General features: G+C 38.2%; 1 protein-coding gene and 1 pseudogene across 3 annotated transcripts in view; one reads left to right on the top strand and one right to left on the bottom strand.

Moving 5' to 3' along the window:
• Window positions 1–18,740, top strand: part of UBE2Q2 (ubiquitin conjugating enzyme E2 Q2) — a 66,353-nt gene that overhangs the window by 39,634 nt on the left and 7,979 nt on the right. For all 3 annotated transcript variants that reach the window (XM_059058177.2, XM_067029425.1, XM_067029424.1), the window contains 2 exons: window positions 11,171–11,229; window positions 18,428–18,476. In XM_059058177.2, the coding sequence (XP_058914160.1) occupies window positions 11,171–11,229; window positions 18,428–18,476 (108 nt within the window). The remainder of the gene's footprint in view (window positions 1–11,170; window positions 11,230–18,427; window positions 18,477–18,740) is intronic.
• On the bottom strand, window positions 10,524–10,948 carry LOC131753185 (eukaryotic translation initiation factor 1 pseudogene; annotated as a pseudogene).

The raw sequence follows: 18,740 nt of genomic DNA, 5'->3' as shown, positions 1-18,740 counted from the left end.
GCTTTTTCTGCATCTATTGAGATGATCATATGGTTTTTATTCTTCAATTTGTTAATATGGTGTATCACATTGATTGATTTGGGTATACTGAAGAATCCTTGCATTCCTGGGATAAACCACACTTTATATTGGTGTATGATCCTTCTAATGTGCTGTTGGAGGCTGTTTGCTGGTATTTTGTTGAGGGTTTTTGCATCTGTGTTCTTCAGGATATTGGCCTGTAGCTTTCTTTTTTGTGACATCTTTGTCTGGTTTGGTGTCAGGGTGATGGTGACCTCATAGAATGAGTTTGGAAGTGTTCCTCCCTCTGCTGTATTTTTGAAGAGCTTGAGAAGGCTCGGTGTTAGCTCTCCTCTAAATGTTTGATAGAATTCAGCTGTGAAGCCATTGGGTCCTGGGCTCTTGTTTGTTGGAAGATTTTTTTTTTTTTTTTTTTTTTTTTTTTGTGGTACACGGGCCTCTCACTGTTGTGGCCTCTCCCATTGCGGAGCACAGGCTCTGGATGCGCAGGCTCAGGGGCCATGGCTCACGGGCCTAGCCACTCTGTGGCATGTGGGATCTTCCCGGACTGGGGCATGAACCCGTGTCCCTTGCATCGGCAGGCAGATTCTCAACCACTGCGCCACCAGGGAAGCCCTGTTGGAAGATTTTTAATCACAGTTTCAATTTCAGTGCTTAGGATTGGTCTGTTTATATTCTCTATTTCTTCCTGGTTCAGTCTCAGAAAGATTTGCTTTTCTAAGAATTTGTCCATTTCTTCCAGGTTGTCCATTTTATTGGCATATAGTTGCTTGTAGTAATCTCTCATCATCCTTTGTATTTCTGCAGTGTCAGTTGTTACTTCTCCTTTTTCGTTTCTAATTCTGCTGATTTGAGTCCTCTCCCTCTTTTTCTTGATGAGTCTGGGTAATGGTTTATCAGTTTTGTTTATCTTCTCAAAGAACCAGCTTTTAGTTTTATTGATCTTTGCTATTGTTTCCTTTATTTCTGATCTATATGATTTCTTTCTGCTAAGTTTGTGGTTTTTGTCTTCTTTCTCTAATTGCTTTTTTTTTTTTTTTTTTTTTTTTTAGTAAATGGTGAAAGATTTATTCTATCTGAAGAGAAACTAGAGTATTCTAATTGCTTTAGTGTAAGGTTAAGTTGTTTATTTGAGATGTTTCTTGAGGTAGGATTGTATTGCTATAAACTTCCCTCTTAGATCTGCTTTTGTTGCATCCCATAGATTTTGGGTCTTCATGTTTTCATTATCATTTGTCTGTAGGTATTTTATGGTTTCCTCTTTGATTTCTTCAGTGATCATTTGGTTATTTAGTAACGTATTGTTCAGCCTCCATGTGTCTGTGTTTCTTACAGTTGTTTTTCCTGTAATTGATATCTCATTTCATAGTATTGTGGTTGCAAAAGATACTTGATACGATTTCAGTTTTCTGAAATTTACCAAGGCTTGATTTGTGACCCAAGATAGTATCTCTTGTGGAGAATGTTCCATGAGCACTTAAGAAGAAAGTGTAGTCTTTTGTTTTTGGATGGAATGTCCTATAAATATCAGTTAAGTCCAGGTTGTTTAATGTGACATTTTAAGCTTGTGTTTCCTTATTTATTTTCATTTTGGATGATCTGTTCACTGGTGAAAGTGGGGTGTTAAAGTTCCCTACTATAACTGTGTTACTCTCAATGTCCCCTTTTATGGGTGTTAGCATTTGCCTTATGTGTTGAGGTGCTCCTGTGTTGGGTGCATACATATTTACAATTGTTATATCTTCTTCTTAGATTGATCCCTTGATCATTATGTAGTATCCTTCTTTGACTCTTGTAATAGTCTTTATTTTAAAGTCTAGTTTGTCTGATATGAGAATTGCTAGTCCAGGTTTCTTTTGATTTCTATTTGCATGGAAAATCTTTGTCCATCCCCTCACTTTCAGTCTGTTTGTGTCCCTAGGTCTGAAGTGGGTCTCTTGTAGATAGCATATATATGGGTCTTAGTTTTGTATCCATTCAGCCAGTCTATGTCTTTTGGTTGGAGCATTTAATCCACTGACATTTAAGGTAATTATTGATATGTATGTTCCTATTACCATTTTCTTAATTGTTCTGGGTTTGTTATGTAGGTCTTTTCCTTGTTTCCTGCCTAGAGAAGTTCCTTTAGCATTTGTTGTAAAGCTGGTTTGGTGGTGCTGAATTCTCTTAGCTTTTGCTTGTCTGTAAAGGTTTTAGTTTCTCTGTCGAATCTGAATGAGATCCTTGCTGGGTAGAGTAATCTTGTTTGTAGGTTTTTCCCTTTCATCACTTTAAATATGTCCTGCAGGGCTTCCCTGGTGGCGCAGTGGTTGAGTCTGCCAGCAGGGACGCGGGTTCGTGCCCCGTTCCGGGAGGATCCCACATGCCGCGGGGTGGCTGGGCCCGTGAGCCATGGCTGCTGAGCGTGTGCATCTGGAGCCTGTGCTCCGCAATGGGAGAGGCCACAACAGTGAGAGGCCCGCGTACCGCAAAAAAAAAAAAAAAAAAAAAAACAAATAAATATGTCCTGCCACTCCTTTCTGGCTTGCAGAGTTTCTGCTGAGAGATCAGCTGTTAACCTTATGGGGATTCCTTTGTATGTTACTTGTTGCTTTTCCCTTGCTGCTTTTAATATTTTTTCTTTGTATTTAATTTTTGTTAGTTTGATTAATATGTGTCTTTGTGTGTTTCTCCATGGATTTATCCTGTATGGGGCTCTGTGCTTCCTGGACTTGATTGACTATTTCCTTTCCCATGTTGGGGAAGTTTTCAACTATAATCTCTTCACATATTTTCTCAAACCCTTTCTTCTTCTCTTCTTCTGGGACCCCTAGAAGTCGAATGTTGTTGCGTTTAATGTTGTCCCAGAGGTCTGTGAGACTGTCCTCAATTCTTTTCATTCTCTTTTCTTTATTCTGCTGTGCAGTAGTCATTTCCACTGTTTTATCTTCAGTGTCACTTATCCGTTCTTCTGCCTCAGTTATTCTGCTATTGATTCCTTCTAGAGAATTTTAAAATTTCATTTATTGTGTTGTCCATCATTGTTTGCTTGCTGTTTAGTTTTCTAGGTCCTTGTTAAACGTTTCTTATATTTTCTCCATTCTATTTCCAAGATTTTGGATCATGTTTACTATCATTACTCTGAATTCTTTTTCAGATAGACTGCCTATTTCCTCTTCATTTGTTTGGTCTGGTGGTTTTTACCTTGTTCCTCCATCTGCTGTATATTTCTATGTCCTCTCACTTTGTTTAACTTACTGTGTTTGGGATCTCCTTTTCACAGGCTGCAGCTTCTTAGTTCCCGTTGTTTTTGGTGTCTGTCCCCAGTTGGTGAGGTTGGTTCAGTGGGTTGTGGAGGCGACTGGTGCCTGTGTTCTGGTGGGTGGGGTTGGATCTTGTCTCTCTGGTGGGCAGGGCCGTGTGTGGTGGTGGGTTTTGGGGTGTATGTGAACTTAGTATGATTTTAGGCAGCCTCTCTGCTAATGGGTGAGGTTGTGTTCCTGTCTTACTCATTGTTTGGCATGGGGCATGCAGCACTGGTACTTTGCTGGCCATTGGGTGGAGCTGGGTCTTAACGTTGAGGAGATCTGTGGGAGAGCTCTCGCCAATTGATATTATGGGGGGTCAGGGGGTCTCTGGTGGTCCAGTGTCCTGAACTCGGCTCTCCCACCTCAGAGGCTCCGGGCTGACACCTGGCCGGAGACCAAGACCCTGTCAGCCACATGGCTCAGAAGAAAAGGGTGAAAAAAGGAAACAAAATAAAAATAAAAATAAAAAAATACTATTAACATAAAACATAATAATAATTAAAAAAGAAGAGAGCAACCAAACCAATAAACAAATCTGCCTGTGATAACAAGAGCTAAAAACTAAACTAAGATAAACATAAATATGAGAAACAAATCAGTCACAGGCAGCAAACCCCAAGTCTACAGTTGCTTCTAAAGTCTACTGCCTCAATTTTGGGATGATTTGTTGTCTATTCAGGCATTCCACAGATGCAGCATACATCAAGTTGATTGTGGGGATTTAATCTGCTGCTCCTGAGGCTGCACGGAGAAATTTCCTTTTCTCTTTGTTCGCACAACTCCTGCTGTTTAACTTTGGTTTTGGCCCCCCTGGTGCGTGTAGGTCACCTTCAGGCATCTTTTGGGAAGTCTGAGGTCTTCTGCCAAGGTTCAGTACGTGTCCTGTAGAAGTTGTTCCACTTGTAGAAGTATTTTTGATGTATTTGTGGGGAGGAAGGTGATCTCCATGTCTTAGTCCTCTGCCATGTTGAAGGACCCCTATTCTGAACTGTGCCCTGAAGAGCAAGCATATCTTCTACACCTGGTTATCAGAGGCCTTGCCATTCCATTGTAGGCATTGAAAAAATGGCTTTCCCCGGAGACTTTACAGAAGCTAGACAGATCCCTGGTTCGGGTGTATCACAGACACGTGGGCACCCAGGTCATAGAGGCCACAAGCACCACCCAGGGCACTGACAAGCTGCAGGGCCACATTTAGCACAGGGAAAGAACCTGGAGAAGCTGCTCTTTGCATGCAAGCAACTCACATGGAGCCTCAAGTGCAAGAAGACCAGTCCTCACATGGCCGTCTTTAAGTCTTGTATGACTGGTTATTTTTGGTGATAGATATTATATATGAAAAATTAGGTAATTCGAAGCCTTGGATGCTGTTCCTATACAGAGAAGATGTACCTTTGCCCCTGTCAGATGCTTGGGCAGTAGCAATCCAGGATCACTGAATCCAGAAAGGCATTGAGATGATGTAAAGGTTGGCTTCATTCTGTCAGGGCAGTTTGTGGTTTTTCCTTCAGGGTCCCAACCTAAAGTGTTGGAGCCTAGTAAAGGCCTCCATTGGTGGACCCTGAGATCCAGTTTTTATCTTCTTAGCCCTAGCTTCTTAACCTCTTATCTTCTTCTCCTGTAATTGAAAGAAAACCCAAAGGGAAAAAAAAGGCCCCACTCTATGGGGTTCCCTTTCTCTTCCTGATCTTAGCTCTGTAATTGTACATTTTTGTCTACCTTTTCTAATTCTTAGCCAGAGGATTGATCCAAATTATCTAGTCTATCATTATTGGGATGGTTCCTTTATATAGTTCTGACATGGAACACCTTTGTGTATTTCTTTTTTATTTATTTATTTGAATTTTATTTACTTTTTTATACAGGAGGTTCTTGTTAGTCATCCATTTTATACACATCAGTGTATACATATCGATCCCAATCTCCCAATTTGTGCCACCACCACCCCCACCCAACCCCACCACTTTCCCCCCTTGATGTCCTTACGTTTGTTCGCTACATCTGTGTCTCAACTTCTGCTCTGCAAACTGGTTCATCCGTACCGTTTTTCTAGGTTCCACAGATATGCGTTAATATGCAATATTTGTTTTTCTCTTTCTAACTGACTTCACTCTGTATGACTGTCTCTAGATTCAACCACGTCCCTACAAATGACCCAGTTTCATTCCTTTTTATGGCTGAGTAATATTCCATTGTATATGTGTACCACATCTTCTTTATCCATTCATCTGTCGATGGGCATTTAGGTTGCTTCCATGACATGGCTATTCTGAATAGTGCTGCAATGAACATTGGGGTGCATGTGTCTTTTTGAATTATGGTTTTCTCAGGGTATATGCCCAGTAGAGGGATTGCTGGGTCATATGATAATTCTATTTTTAGGTTTTTAAGGAACCTCCATACTGTTCTCCATAGTGGCTGTATCAATTTACATTCCCACCAACAGTGCAAGAGGGTTCCCTTTTCTTCACACCCTCTCCAGCATTTGTTGTTTGTAGATTTTCTGATGATGCCCATTCCAACTGGTGTGAGGTGATACCTCATTGTAGTTTTGATTTGCATTTCTCTAATAATTAGTGATGTTGAGCATCTTTTCATGTGCTTCTTGGCCATCTGTATGTCTTCTTTGGAGAAATGTCTATTTAGGTCTTCTGCCCATTTTTGGATTGGGTTGTTTATTTCTTTAATATGGAGCTGCATGAGCTGTTTATATATTTCGGAGATTAATCCTTTGTCTGTTGATTCGTTTGCAAATATTTTCTCCCATTCTGAAGGTTGTCTTTTCGTCTGGTTTGTGGTTCCCTTTGCTGTGCAAAAGCTTTTAAGTTTCATTAGGTCCCATTTGTTTATTTTTGTTTTTATTTCCATTACTCTAACAGGTGGATGAAAAAAGATCTTGCTGTGATTTATGTGAAAGAGTGTTCTTCCTATGTTTTCCTCTAAGAGTTCTATAGTGTCCAGTCTTCCATTTAGGCCTCTAATCCATTTTGAGTTTATTTTTGTGTATGGTGTTAGGGAGTGTTCTAATTTCATTCTTTTACATGTAACTGTCCAGTTTTCCCAGCACCACTTATTGAAGAGACTGTCTTTTCTCCATTGTATAACTTTGCCTCCTTTGTCATAGATTAGTTGACTGTAGGTGCATGGGTTTATCTCTGGGCTTTCTATCCTGTTCCATTGATCTATGTTTCTGTTTTTGTGCCAGTACCATACTGTCTTGATTACTGTAGCTTTGTAGTATAGTCTGAAGTTAGGGAGTCTGATTCCTCCAGCTCTGTTTTTTTCCCTCAAGACTGCTTTGGCTATTCGGGGTGTTTTGTATCTCCATACAAATTTTAAGATTTTGTGTTCTAGACTGTAAAAAATGCCATTGGTAATTTGATAGGGATTGCATTGAATGTGTAGGTTGCTTTGGGTAGTATAGTCATTTTCACAATATTGATTCTTCCAGTCCAAGAGCATGGTATATCTCTCCATCTGTTTGTATCATCTTTAAGTTCTTTCATCAGTGTCTTATAGTTTTCTGCATACAGGTCTTTTGTTTCCCTAAGTAGGTTTATTTCTTGGTGTTTTATTCTTTTTGTTGCAATGGTAAATGGGAGTGTTTCCTTTATTTCTCTTTCAGATTTTTCATCATTAGTGTACAGGAATGCAAGAGATTTCTGTGCATTATTTTGTATCCTGCAACTTTACCATATTCATTGATTAGCTCTAGTAGTTTTCTGGTGGCATCTCTAGGATTCTCTATGTATAGTATCATGTCATCTGCAGACAGTGACAGTTTTACTTCTTCTTATCCAATCTGTATTCCTTTTATTTCTTTTGCTTCTCTGATTGCGGTGGCAAAGACTTCCAAAACTATGTTGAATGATAGTGGTGAGAGTGGACATCCTTATCTTGTTCCTGATCTTAGAGGAAATGCTTTCAGTTTTCCAGCATTGAGAATGATGTTTGCTGTGGGTTTGTTGTATATGAGCTTTATTATGTTGAGGTAGGTTCCCTCTGTGCCCACTTTCTGGAGAGTTTTTATCATAAATGGGTGTTGAATTTTGTCAAAAGCTTTTTCTGCATGTATTGAGATGATCATATGGTTTTTATTCTTCAGTTTGTTAATATGGTGTATCACATTGATTTATGTATATTGAAGAATCCTTGCATTCCTGGGATAAATCCCACTTGGTGGTATATGATCCTTTTAATGTGTTGTTGAATTCTGTTTGCTAGTACTTTGTTGTGGATTTTTGCATCTATATTCATCAGTGATACTGGTCTGTAATTTTTTTTTTTTTTGTAATATCTTTGTCTGGTTTTGGTGTCAGGGTGCTGGTGGCTTCATAGAATGAGTTTGGGAGTATTCCTTCCTGTGCAATTTTTTGGAAGAGTTTGAGAAGAATGGGTGTTAGCTCTTCTCTTAATGTTTGATAGACTTCACCTGTGAAGCCGTCTGGTCCTGGACTTTTGTTTGTTGGAAGATTTTCAGTCACAGTTTCAATTGCAGTGCTTATGATTGATCCGTTCATATTTTCTATTTCTTCCTGGTTCACTCTTGGAAGGTTATACCTTTCTAAGAATTTGTTCATTTCTTCCAGGTTGTCCATTTTATTGGCATACAGTTCCTTGTAGTAGTCTCTTAGGATGGTTTGTATTTCTGCAATGTCTGTTGTTACTTCTTTTCATTTCTAATTTTATTGATTTGAGTCCTCTCCCTCTTTTTCTTGATGAGTCTGGCTAAAGGTTTATCAATTTCGTTTATATTCTCAAAGAACCAGCTTTTAGTTTTATTGATCTTCACTATTGTTTTCTTTGTTTCTGTTTGATTTATTTCTGCTCTGATCTTTATGATTTCTTTTACTCTGCTAAGTTTGGGTTTTGTTTGTTCTTCTTTCTCTAGTTCCTTTAGGTGTAAGGTTAGATTGTTTATGTGATATTTTCCTTGTTTCCTGAGGTAGGCTTGTATAGCTATAAACTTCAATCTTAGAACTGCTTTTGCTGCATCCCATAGGTTTTGAATTTTTGTTTTTTCATTGTCATTTGTCTGTAGGTATTTTTTGATTTCCTCTTTGATTTCTTCAGTGATCTCTTGGTTATTTAGTAACGTATTGTTTAGCCTCCATATGTTTGTGTTTTTTACATTTTTTTCCCTGTAATTGATTTCTAATATCATAGCATTGTGGTCAGAACAGATGCTTGATATGATTTTATTTTCTTAAATTTACTGAGGCTTTATTTGTGACCCAAGATGTGATCTATCCTGGAGAATGTTCCTTGTGCACTTGAGAAGAAAGTGTAATCTGCTGTGTTTGGATGGAATGTCCTATAAATATCAATTCTGTCTGGTCTGTTGTGTCATTTAAAGCTCGTTTTTCCTTATTTTCATTTTGGATGATCTGTCCATTGGTGTAAATGAGGTGTTAAAGTCCCCCACTATTACTGTGTTACTGTCGATTTCCTCTTTTATAGCTGTTAGCAGTTGCCTTATGTATTGGAGGTGCTCCTATGTTGGGTGCATATATATTTATAATTGTTATATCTTCTTCTTGGATTGATCTCTTGATCATTATGTAGTGTCCTTGTCTCTTGTAACATTCTTTATTTTAAAGTCTATTTTATCTGATATGAGTATAGCTACTCCAGCTTTCTTTTGATTTCCATTGGCATGGAATATCTTTTTCTATCCCCTCACTTTCAGTCTGAATGTGTCCCTAGGTCTGAAGTGGGTCTCTTGTAGAAAGCATATATATGGGTCTTGTTTTTGTATCCATTCAGCAAGCCTGTTTCTTTTGGTTGGAGCATTTTATCTATTCACGTTTAAGGTAATTATTGATATGTATGTTCCTATGACCATTTTCTTAATTGTTTTGTTTTTGTTTTTGTAGTTCCTTTTCTTCTGTTGTTTTTCCCACTTAGAGAAGTTCCTTTAGCATTTGTTGTAGAGCTGGTTTGTTGGTGCTGAATTCTCTTAGCTTTTGCTTGTCTGTAAAGCTTTTGATTTCTCCATCGAATCTGAATGAGATCCTTGCCAGGTAGAGTAATCTTGGTTGTAGGTTCTTCCCTTTCATCACTTTAAGTATATCATGCCACTCCTTTCTGGCTTGTAGAGTTTCTGCTGAGAAATCAGCTGTTAATCTTATGGGAATTCCCTTGTGTGTTATTTGTCATTTTTCCCTTGCTGCTTTCAATAATTTTTCTTTGTGTTTAATTTTTGCCAATTTGATTACTTATGTGTCTCGGCATGTTTCTGCTTGGGTTTATCCTGTATCGGACTCTCTGCACTTCCTGGACTTGGGTGGCTATTTCCTTTCCCATGTTAGGGAAGTTTTTGATTATAATCTCTTCAAATATTTTCTCGGGTCCTTTCTCTCTCTCTTCTCCTTCTGGGACCCCTATCATGCGAATGTTGTTACATTTAATGTTGTCCCAGAGGTCTCTTAGTCTGTCTTCATTACTTTTCTTCCTTTTTTTTATCTTTATTCTCTTGTGCAGCAGTGAATTCCACCATTCTGTCCTCCTGGTCACTTATCCGTTCTTCTGCCTCAGTTATTCTGCTATTGATTCCTTCTAGTGTATTTTTCATTTCAGTTATTTTGTTGTTCATCTGTGTTTGTTCTTTAATTCTTCTAGATCTTTGTTAAACATTTCTTGCATCTTCTCGATCTTTGCCTCCATTGTTTTTCCGAGGTCCTGGATCATCTTCACTCTCATCATCCTGAATTCTGTTTCTGGAAGGTTGCCTATCTCCACTTCATTTAGTTGTTTTTCTGGGGTTTTATCTTATTCCTTCATCTGGTACATAGCCCTCTCTCTTCCTTTTTAGCTTGTCTGTCTTTCTGTGAATGTGGTTTTTGTTCCACAGGCTGTAGGATTGTAGTTCTTCTTGCTTCTGCTGCTTTCCCTCTGGTGGGTGAGGCTGTCTCTGTGTGTTTCTTAAGTTTACAGTATACTGTCCTGTTTGGGCCTGATCTTAAGTTCATTTTTATTAGCTTTCGTTTTCATTTCATTTCATTTTGGAGGACTATTTTGATGTTTATGACCCTCATTCATCATTAGATAATAAATGTATCCATTCTTTATAAACTATTTTTATTCTTTTTAATGTTTGGTTTTTTTTTTTTTGGCTCTTTTCAGTTTATTGCCTGAAGGAGTTAACAGTAGTCCAAGTTAAAAGCAGACCCCAAATGGTTACATTATACAAGCTGTGAGGTTTTTAAACTTGTGACAAGGGACAGAAGGAAAAATCTACTCATTGCAAGGAAATCCTCTCTTAAGCTTCAGTGAGCCAGAAGCCCTTAAAACCCATGAACCTTCAGCTGATTGTCCTTACCCAGTCTAGTCTTTATGAGGAACTGGCATATGTTCTTGATGTTCTTGTGCTGGTCACCCTGTACCTGAATTACTTCTCCATATTCTGAATCCTCAGTTACAGTAGTACCATTGCAGGCAAATTTCTTCTTAAGTGTCTTCGCTAGTTTCTTTTTATCGTAATCATCAGTGATCCCTTGGACAGTAGTAAGGGTCTTCCTGCTGTTTTTCTGTTGAATTCTTATATGGATATAATCCTCGGTGCCAGCAGGAAGCAGATCATCACTCTTACTTGCATCAGCAAAGGAGTAGAAAGTGTGGAGCTTCTGGATAGTGGACATACGATATGATCCCTTTTACTCAGTGGAAACGGCCTGCGGAAGGCAGCGGCTGGAGAAGGCGGGTTGGGGGGATGGAGTGTCGGGAAGTGAGGGTGCTCAAGGGGGAGGCTGCTGAGTCCTCGGTGGCGGCTCAGTGACTGGGCTATAGAGTGTTTTAAAATCTTCTAAATAATACAGTATTAAGGATATTCTTAAAATTAAACTTGCTTATTTGTTTTTTAGGATAACTTTCCATTTGATCCTCCATTTGTTCGAGTGGTGTTACCTGTTCTCTCAGGAGGGTAAGTTTAAGTGATTGTTTTCTTCGATAGTCTACATCAGAATCATTTGGGGGGCTAGTTAAATGCTAGGATGCCTAGAATGTTGGGTTTACCTCAAGGTTTCTGATTCAGTAGGACTGGGGTAGGGCCTAAAAATTTGCATGTCTTAGATGGTCTCAGGTGAAGCTGATGTTCTAGGCTGGGAATCATAATTTGAGAATCATTGGCATAAACCATTATGTTTACAGGTAGAATTTTTAATGACCTCTATTTGTACATAATTCACCTTAAAAAATCAAAAGTTTTTCAAATGTAAGATGTGATTGAGGGTTTAAAGAAAGTTAGGATTAGAGTGATTCCCACATGCCTATGATCCTAGGAATAATCACAGGAAATCTCATGGGCCTGTGGAGCTGGTCATTGATCTTCTAAAGGTGGTTGTCTCAGTTTGATAGGATCAAATGGTAATTGTCATGCATTTTTTAAATTGAAGCTTCTATTGCCTTTTGGTGATTAGAAGTCATATGAAGGATGGGGAAAAGATCAGAATTTGTACCTACGTTAGTTGTGAAATGTTCTGTAGATCCTCAAAGTAAGAGCAGTTAAACTAATTTGAGAATTCTGATATGCTTAGCTAATCAATTCCACTTTGTGAGACATATTATGGTGATTGAAACCTAAAAATATCCAGTCCTCTGATCATCTCTGTGGTTGATATCATAATAGTTTCATTTAGATTAAAACAGTCTGGGTGGCTATAAATGATTGAGGAAAATATTTGGAAACTTTTTGTAAATTCAGGATAAATATATAAAAATATTTTTATCAGATCATTTTGAAATCTGATGTAAACTTGAATAGATTTTTCACATTCTGTTGTGAAAAATCCCAAGAATTTTAAGAATTTATGATCTTAGTAGTTTACCACCTTGTTGTAGAGACAAACACATGAAATTATGAATAATGCCATTTTCAGTTTAAAAATCTGTTATATATTGAACAGTTTCTCTTCATTGATTCCTTTTACCAAATGGGGTTATTTTCCCATTATTCAAGTGAATAACTGGAATAATAAGCTGGTGACTTATCCAGATAAATCTTCTAACTTCTAATGAAGTATTTTTCCATTATATGAAAAGCCAGCAATGTAAAAGATTAAAAGTATTGACTACTCAACTGATTGTCAAACGTTAAATATGGACTTAAGTTCTCTGAGGTTGAAGGAGAAGGGGATTGCTTCTGGCAATAGTGATCTGGGAAGACTTGGACAAGTAGGTGGGATCTCAGCTGGGCCATGAAGTATTGGGTAGGGTTTGGTCAACTGACGGAGGTTGAAGGAAAATTGTCTATGTAGGTGAAAGGTAAACACAGTCACACATTTGGGAAAGAGCATGATGTAGTCAGAGTGTACCAGATCAGTTTGAGCTATAACACAAGAAGGGTAGAATTCATATAGAATAATTAAAAGAAATTGTGTTGACAATTTATATAGGAGCATGGATTGGTGAGCAAACTATTTCCTATGGATATTGAATTTATCTTTCTGTAACTGGTTCAGGAACAGGGAAATAACAGTAAAGAGAATGTTTTAGAAAGATAAATATGGTGACAGTAGAAGAGACTACAGGACAAACTTATATTCACAAAACCTGGAAGAATGCGAGCCTTGTTAACTAGAGCTGAGGCCACTGTCTTAGGATGAAGTGATGACAACCTAAATTGGTACAGTAGTAATGGGAATGGGAAGATGAATGAAAGGTGAGTGCTAATTTGAGGCAGAATCAAAATGATTTTGATGCAAAATCAAAATAACAGTCTACTATTAAGTAAACAGCAAGAATTACTAGCTGACAGGGGAAGAACTAAAGAAGAACTAAAAAGTGTGAAGTCTGATAGAAGAGAGCTTGCAATCTTAGAATAAGGCTAAAGCTTGAACACTGTGACTCTGGATAGATTATTAAGCAATTTTTGTTCCAAATATTTTATATCCCACATCTCCTAGCTACTCCCTTATTTGTTTCTTGTCATAGTCAAAAATTTTTTTTAAACATAACAGCTTTATTGTGATACAATTCACATATGATAAAACTTACCTTTTAAAGTGTATAATTCAGTGGTTTAGTATACTCAGAGTTGTGCAGCCTTTACCACTAATTTCTATCATCTTCCAAAAGAAACTCTGTACCCATTAGCAGTCACTTCTCATTCCTCCCTCCTATGCCCCACCCACCAGCAACCACTAAGCTCCTTTCTGTCTCTCTGGATTTGCTTATTCTGGACATTTCTTTTTTTTTTCTTTTTTTTTTTTTTTTTTTGGCGGTACGCGAGCCTCTCACTGTTGTGGCCTCTCCCGTTGCGGATCACAGGCTCCGGATGCGCAGGCTCAGCGGCCATGGCTCATGGGCCTAGCTGCTCTGCGGCATGTAGGATCTTCCCAGACCAGGGCACGAACCCGCGTCCCCTGCATTGGCAGGCGGACTCTCAACCACTGCGCCACCAGGGAAGCCCTTAACAGAATCTTTTGTAGAATAAAATATTTTAGTTTTGATGAAGTCAAATTTATAGATGTTTCTCCTTTTATAGATTATACTTCTGGTGTCAAATCTAAGAACTCTTGGCCTAGTCCTAGATCTCAAAGATTTTCTCCTACCTTATTTTCCTCAAGGTTTTACAGTTTACAGATAAGTCTGTGAATCATTCTGAATTAATTTTTGCATAAGGTATGAGATGTAGGTCATAAATTTTTGCCTAATGTCCAGTTGCTCTAGCATGATTTGTTGAAAAAGCTCCCATGGCTTTTGAAATATTTCTATGTGCCAGTGACTCCCAGGTTCGTATCTCACATCCCTGTGTCTTTTCTGCTTCCAATATCCTTCTGCCTTCTTGACACCTCTACTTGAATGTCTCTTATACAGGCACCTCAGACTCTTCAGGACAAAAACTTGAACCCATCTTCTTTTCAGTTTCCCTTCCCCAGTCTTGCTTATCTTAATTAATGAATCTAGGAGTCATTCTTTACATCACCTTTTCCTCTTTTTCCTTTGATTCTCCCTTTTAAAGAGTTCTCAGATCCAATTACTTGTCTCCATTTTTGTTGCTACCACCATCAGTTCCCACTTGGATCACTTCAGAGGATTCCTGATCAGACTCCTACTTCTATTCCCTCATTCATAAAGCTTCTCTAGAGTGAGCTTTTACAGATTTGTTCTGATTATGTTGCTCCCCTGCTTAAGCTCTTCCCATGTCTTCCCACTGCTCCTACAGGTTGATGTCCTTACCATATTCCACATGCCCTCTGTGATCTTGCCCTTGCTTTCCTCTTCAGTCATCTTGTTACCACACTTTTCCTCTCTGTGCTAATGCTCCACTAGTTGTCTTTCAGCCCCTAGTATAGAGCAGACTCTTTCCTCATGACTTCCATATACATTTCCTCTACCTGGAATGTTATTCCCACCCACACTTCAATTCCTGCAGGTCTCAGCCTGTGTGTCACTCTTCGATATGCTGTTTCTGACCACCAAATTTAAAATAAGCCTCCTGGTTTTTCCTTCTCACAGAACTCAGGGTCTCCATCCCCCACTTTATTGTTTATTTGTTTAACATCTGTAATCTTTACCGGATTGTAAACATCATGAAGGCAGGGTCATGTCAGTTTTCTTCATTGTATGCTCTGTGTCTGGTTCAGTGCTTTAGCATACATACTATATATGCAGTAGGTATTTTTGAATGAGTGAACAAGATAGGAAAATATAGTAAGTTAGCAAGATGTAGGCAATTTAGGATAATATACAGTTCCCAGTCCACTGGTATTTTTATGAGCTATGTTATTGAGCCATCGAAACTTGACCATCTTTCTTGCTTAGTCCAGGGTGTAGTGTAGTGAGAATCAGAAAGATTATTTGATGATAATACAATACCTTGTGAGAGAGCTATTTGTAGGCAACTGAAGATGCTTTATTGGTTGATACAATAAGAAGTATTCTTTGTGTCCCTGTCATCCACAAAGAAAATACTTCCAGATGACCATGTGTTGTTTCTGTCTATATTGAGAGAACATTATCTTAAGAATCTGGTTTTAAATGTCAGCATTTTCTTTATCCCTCTCTTAGGGCTCTATTCTTAGAATCCATGGCCCCTTTCCTTCCCTCGAAAGGGGAGGATTATGATTGTTTTATGTGGGCTGATAAGCCTGCCTTTTTAAAAATGTCATTATCAAGAATTTGACTATAATATAAAAATTTTATTTCTCATCTCTGTTTTTTTGATCATGTATGATTTAAGAATCATGTTGTATGATTAATGTTACTTGTTGTCCCTTTAAGTACTTATTAATGGTATCTGTTGTCCCCTCAAAGCAATTAAGTGATCATCATAGACTGTGGGTGGGGAGGTTAGCTGGCAAACATTCTTGCAGGAACCTCCTAGTAAAACCAAAAATTCTATAAATTGAATGCCTGAAGAGGCTGAGCTTAGGATAGTGTTTGCTATACAACTTTGGCAACTGAAAATTTTTTAAGTTGAAAATATTGCTGTGCCCATGTATATGGCATTTTATCTTTAGATGACTCTTAGATTATTATTTTTTTTCTAGTGTTCTTGCATTGTCTCAATATTCAGCAGGAATTCTTTGTTTGGAGGTAAAGAGCAATAAGCATTTGGAACACATTGATAAAATGATACAGTAGAGAAGTAGAGTTGATAAAATGATACAGTACGAAAGTAGAATTGGCTACTTCTTTTAGGTGTAAATGCTGCTGACAGTATATATTAAGGAAAAGTTTAGTAAGTGTATATTAAGGAAAAGTTTAATATGCATTAATATATGCTTAGCTCACTTTTTGTATAGTTACTAGAACTAATTCTGTCTTGTGTTAGACATCCAACAAACATTTTTGTAGCTATTATGTGCTTGTAGAAAATGTACTTTCTTTTGATCTACAAATATGAAAACTTCCCTTCTTCCCTCCTGACAAGACTCTCCACCCCAAAATGAAGAGTGGGGTGCTAAAAGGGAAGGTGGTGGTTAGATAATTGGTAACTCAGTGTCATCTACATATTTCCTTTTGCTAAAATGTTTCTCTTTAGCATTTCTGAAGTGTAAGGACCAATGAGTGTAATGAGTGTTAACTCATTAACAGATTACTAGACTTTGAGCAGTTTTGGAGGAGTCAAAATCCAAATGAGAACTTGGATCTTGTAATTCTGTTAAATCAGCAAGTGCTTATTTAAAGCTGACTATATACAAGATGCACTTCGAGCCCAGTGGGGGATTCAAAGAATTGGAGACAGATTTCTGAGTTTTAGGAACGTAAGAGAATATACAAAGTTTAAAATCCCATGATTCTCCTCCCTAATTTATTTTTTTGGAGTGTTTTTCTTTCCTTTGTATTAAACTTTCAAAGTTCCCAGAAGTTGGGACAAGCAAGTAAGAGAGACAGTTGCCTAAATTCTTCAGGATGGGGGTGTAGTTACTGACTACTTTATGTTAATGAATAATTTCACTGTAACTGTTTTTACTAATAATCTACAGTAGAAGTTTTTAGGTTGCTTACTTCTGTGTAATTCGGTTTAGTCAACACAAGGATGCATTTGGTTAGCCAGAATGCAAAATTTGCTGGCTAGAATGGTCTTGGAAAGTTTTATGGGGCAGGGGGGAATATGACATTTGGAAGAGTAGGAAGCAGTGGGAATGTCAGGCAAGGAAGGGAAAGGCATGGGCAAAGTTCCAGAGGACAAAAAAAATTTGTGGTAGACTCACTTTTCACCTAGACCTGATCAGTGGTCTTACCTTATGTATTTTCAAGCTTACCATAGTTTTTCTTCTGTAATTACCATTCCTTTGATTTTATTTTTAAGCATGATATTTAATGTTTATTTATTTATTTATTTAATTTTTTTTTCTTTTTTTATTTTTAATTTTTAAAAATTTTTTTGTTTGTGTGTGTGTGTATGTGTGTGTGTGTGTGTGTGTGCGTGCTAGGCGGGCCTCTCACTGTTGTGGCCTCTCCCATTGCGGAGCACAGGCTCTGGACGCATAGGCTCAGCGGCCATGGCTCACAGGCCCAGCTGCTCTGCGGCATGTGGGAATCTTCCCGGACCGGGGCACGAACCCGTGTCCCCTGCATCGGCAGGCGGATTCTCAACCACTGCGCCACCAGGGAAGCCCTGTTTTTTTTAAAAGATTCGAGCTCTTTTTTAAAAAAAATAAATTTATTTATTTTTTGGCTGCATCGGGTCTTCGTTGCTGTGCGTGGGCTTTCTCTAGTTGTGGCGAGCAGGGGCTACTCTTTGTTGCGGTGCGCAGGCTTCTCATTGCAGTAGCTTCTCTTGTTGCGGAGCACGGGCGTTAGGCGCATGGACTTCAGTAGTTGTGGCACATGGGCTCAGTAGTTGTGGCTCGCAGGCTGCAGAGCACAGACTCAGTAGTTGTGGCGCACAGGCTTAGTTGCTCTTCGGCATGTGGGATCTTCCCAGACCAGGGCTCGAACCCATGTCCCCTGCATTGGCAGGCAGATGCTTAACCACTGCGCTACCAGGGAAGTCCTAATGTGTTTTAAAGTTTAACATTAAAGGAGGAATTACTTTGTTTGAGAAAGTGTTAAAAGGCTGAAGAATCTTGATCTAAATAATGATTTCCTAAGGGAGACCTGGAAAATACGCAGTAATTGTTGTTGGTTCGGAGAACAGTCCTCAGGACTGGGAAGAGAAATAGGGGAGTCCCAGAGAGGGGCCCCATGGTCAGAACCATTTGATCCTCAAAACAGAATGAAAACAATTTTTAACTATAAATATAAATGCAGATGTTCATTATTATAGATAGGGTAAAGTCACTCCTGTCAGAGGAACAACTCTTGTCTGTGTAACATGATGGTAGAGAAATCTTTGGATGAGTAGAACAGTTGAAGGCCATATAAGGAAATTTTTCTCCTGCCCCCATTCTCTGGAATATTTAGGGCTAAGTTCTTAGTTTCTGATACCTTAAAAGTTTTCTGTTATTAAGAACCATTATTTAAGAAAAAACAAAAGACATTTAGATGATGACATCAGAATTTTAGAATTACCTGTAGTCCTGTAACTCTTAACAACTATTTTCATTTTTGCATGTTATCTTCTAATCTTTACTTGTATGCATACTTTCTTAGTAATGGTACTTTAAAAATTGATGAAGAAGGAATACCAAGATCTAGAGAATTTTGTATGATTCCTTTTTCTATTTAAGGTACGTGTTGGGTGGTGGAGCATTATGCATGGAACTACTCACAAAACAGGTGACTGTTTTCTTATGGTACTTGTGTTTTTCAACCATAGAGTGTTTTAACTATGTAAATTAGATTCTGAGTGGACAAAGCTCTTTGTAATAGTACCTACTTTAACATAATTTTTGTTTTTTGCTAAAAGCACCTACTTTTAATAATGAAAGCTTTTTAAACCAGTAAATGACATTGTACTTGCTGCTTAATCTATGCTAGGATGGGCAATAAGAGTGATGTATATTTAAAGTTGTTAATTGCTCATTTTTAGCACTTCGATGT

Source organism: Kogia breviceps, chromosome 3 (assembly GCF_026419965.1).
Source record: "Kogia breviceps isolate mKogBre1 chromosome 3, mKogBre1 haplotype 1, whole genome shotgun sequence".
Classification (NCBI taxonomy): Eukaryota; Metazoa; Chordata; class Mammalia; order Artiodactyla; family Physeteridae; genus Kogia; species Kogia breviceps.
The sequence above is the reverse complement of the archived record's forward strand: the minus strand, read 5'-3'. Positions and strand labels throughout refer to the sequence as shown.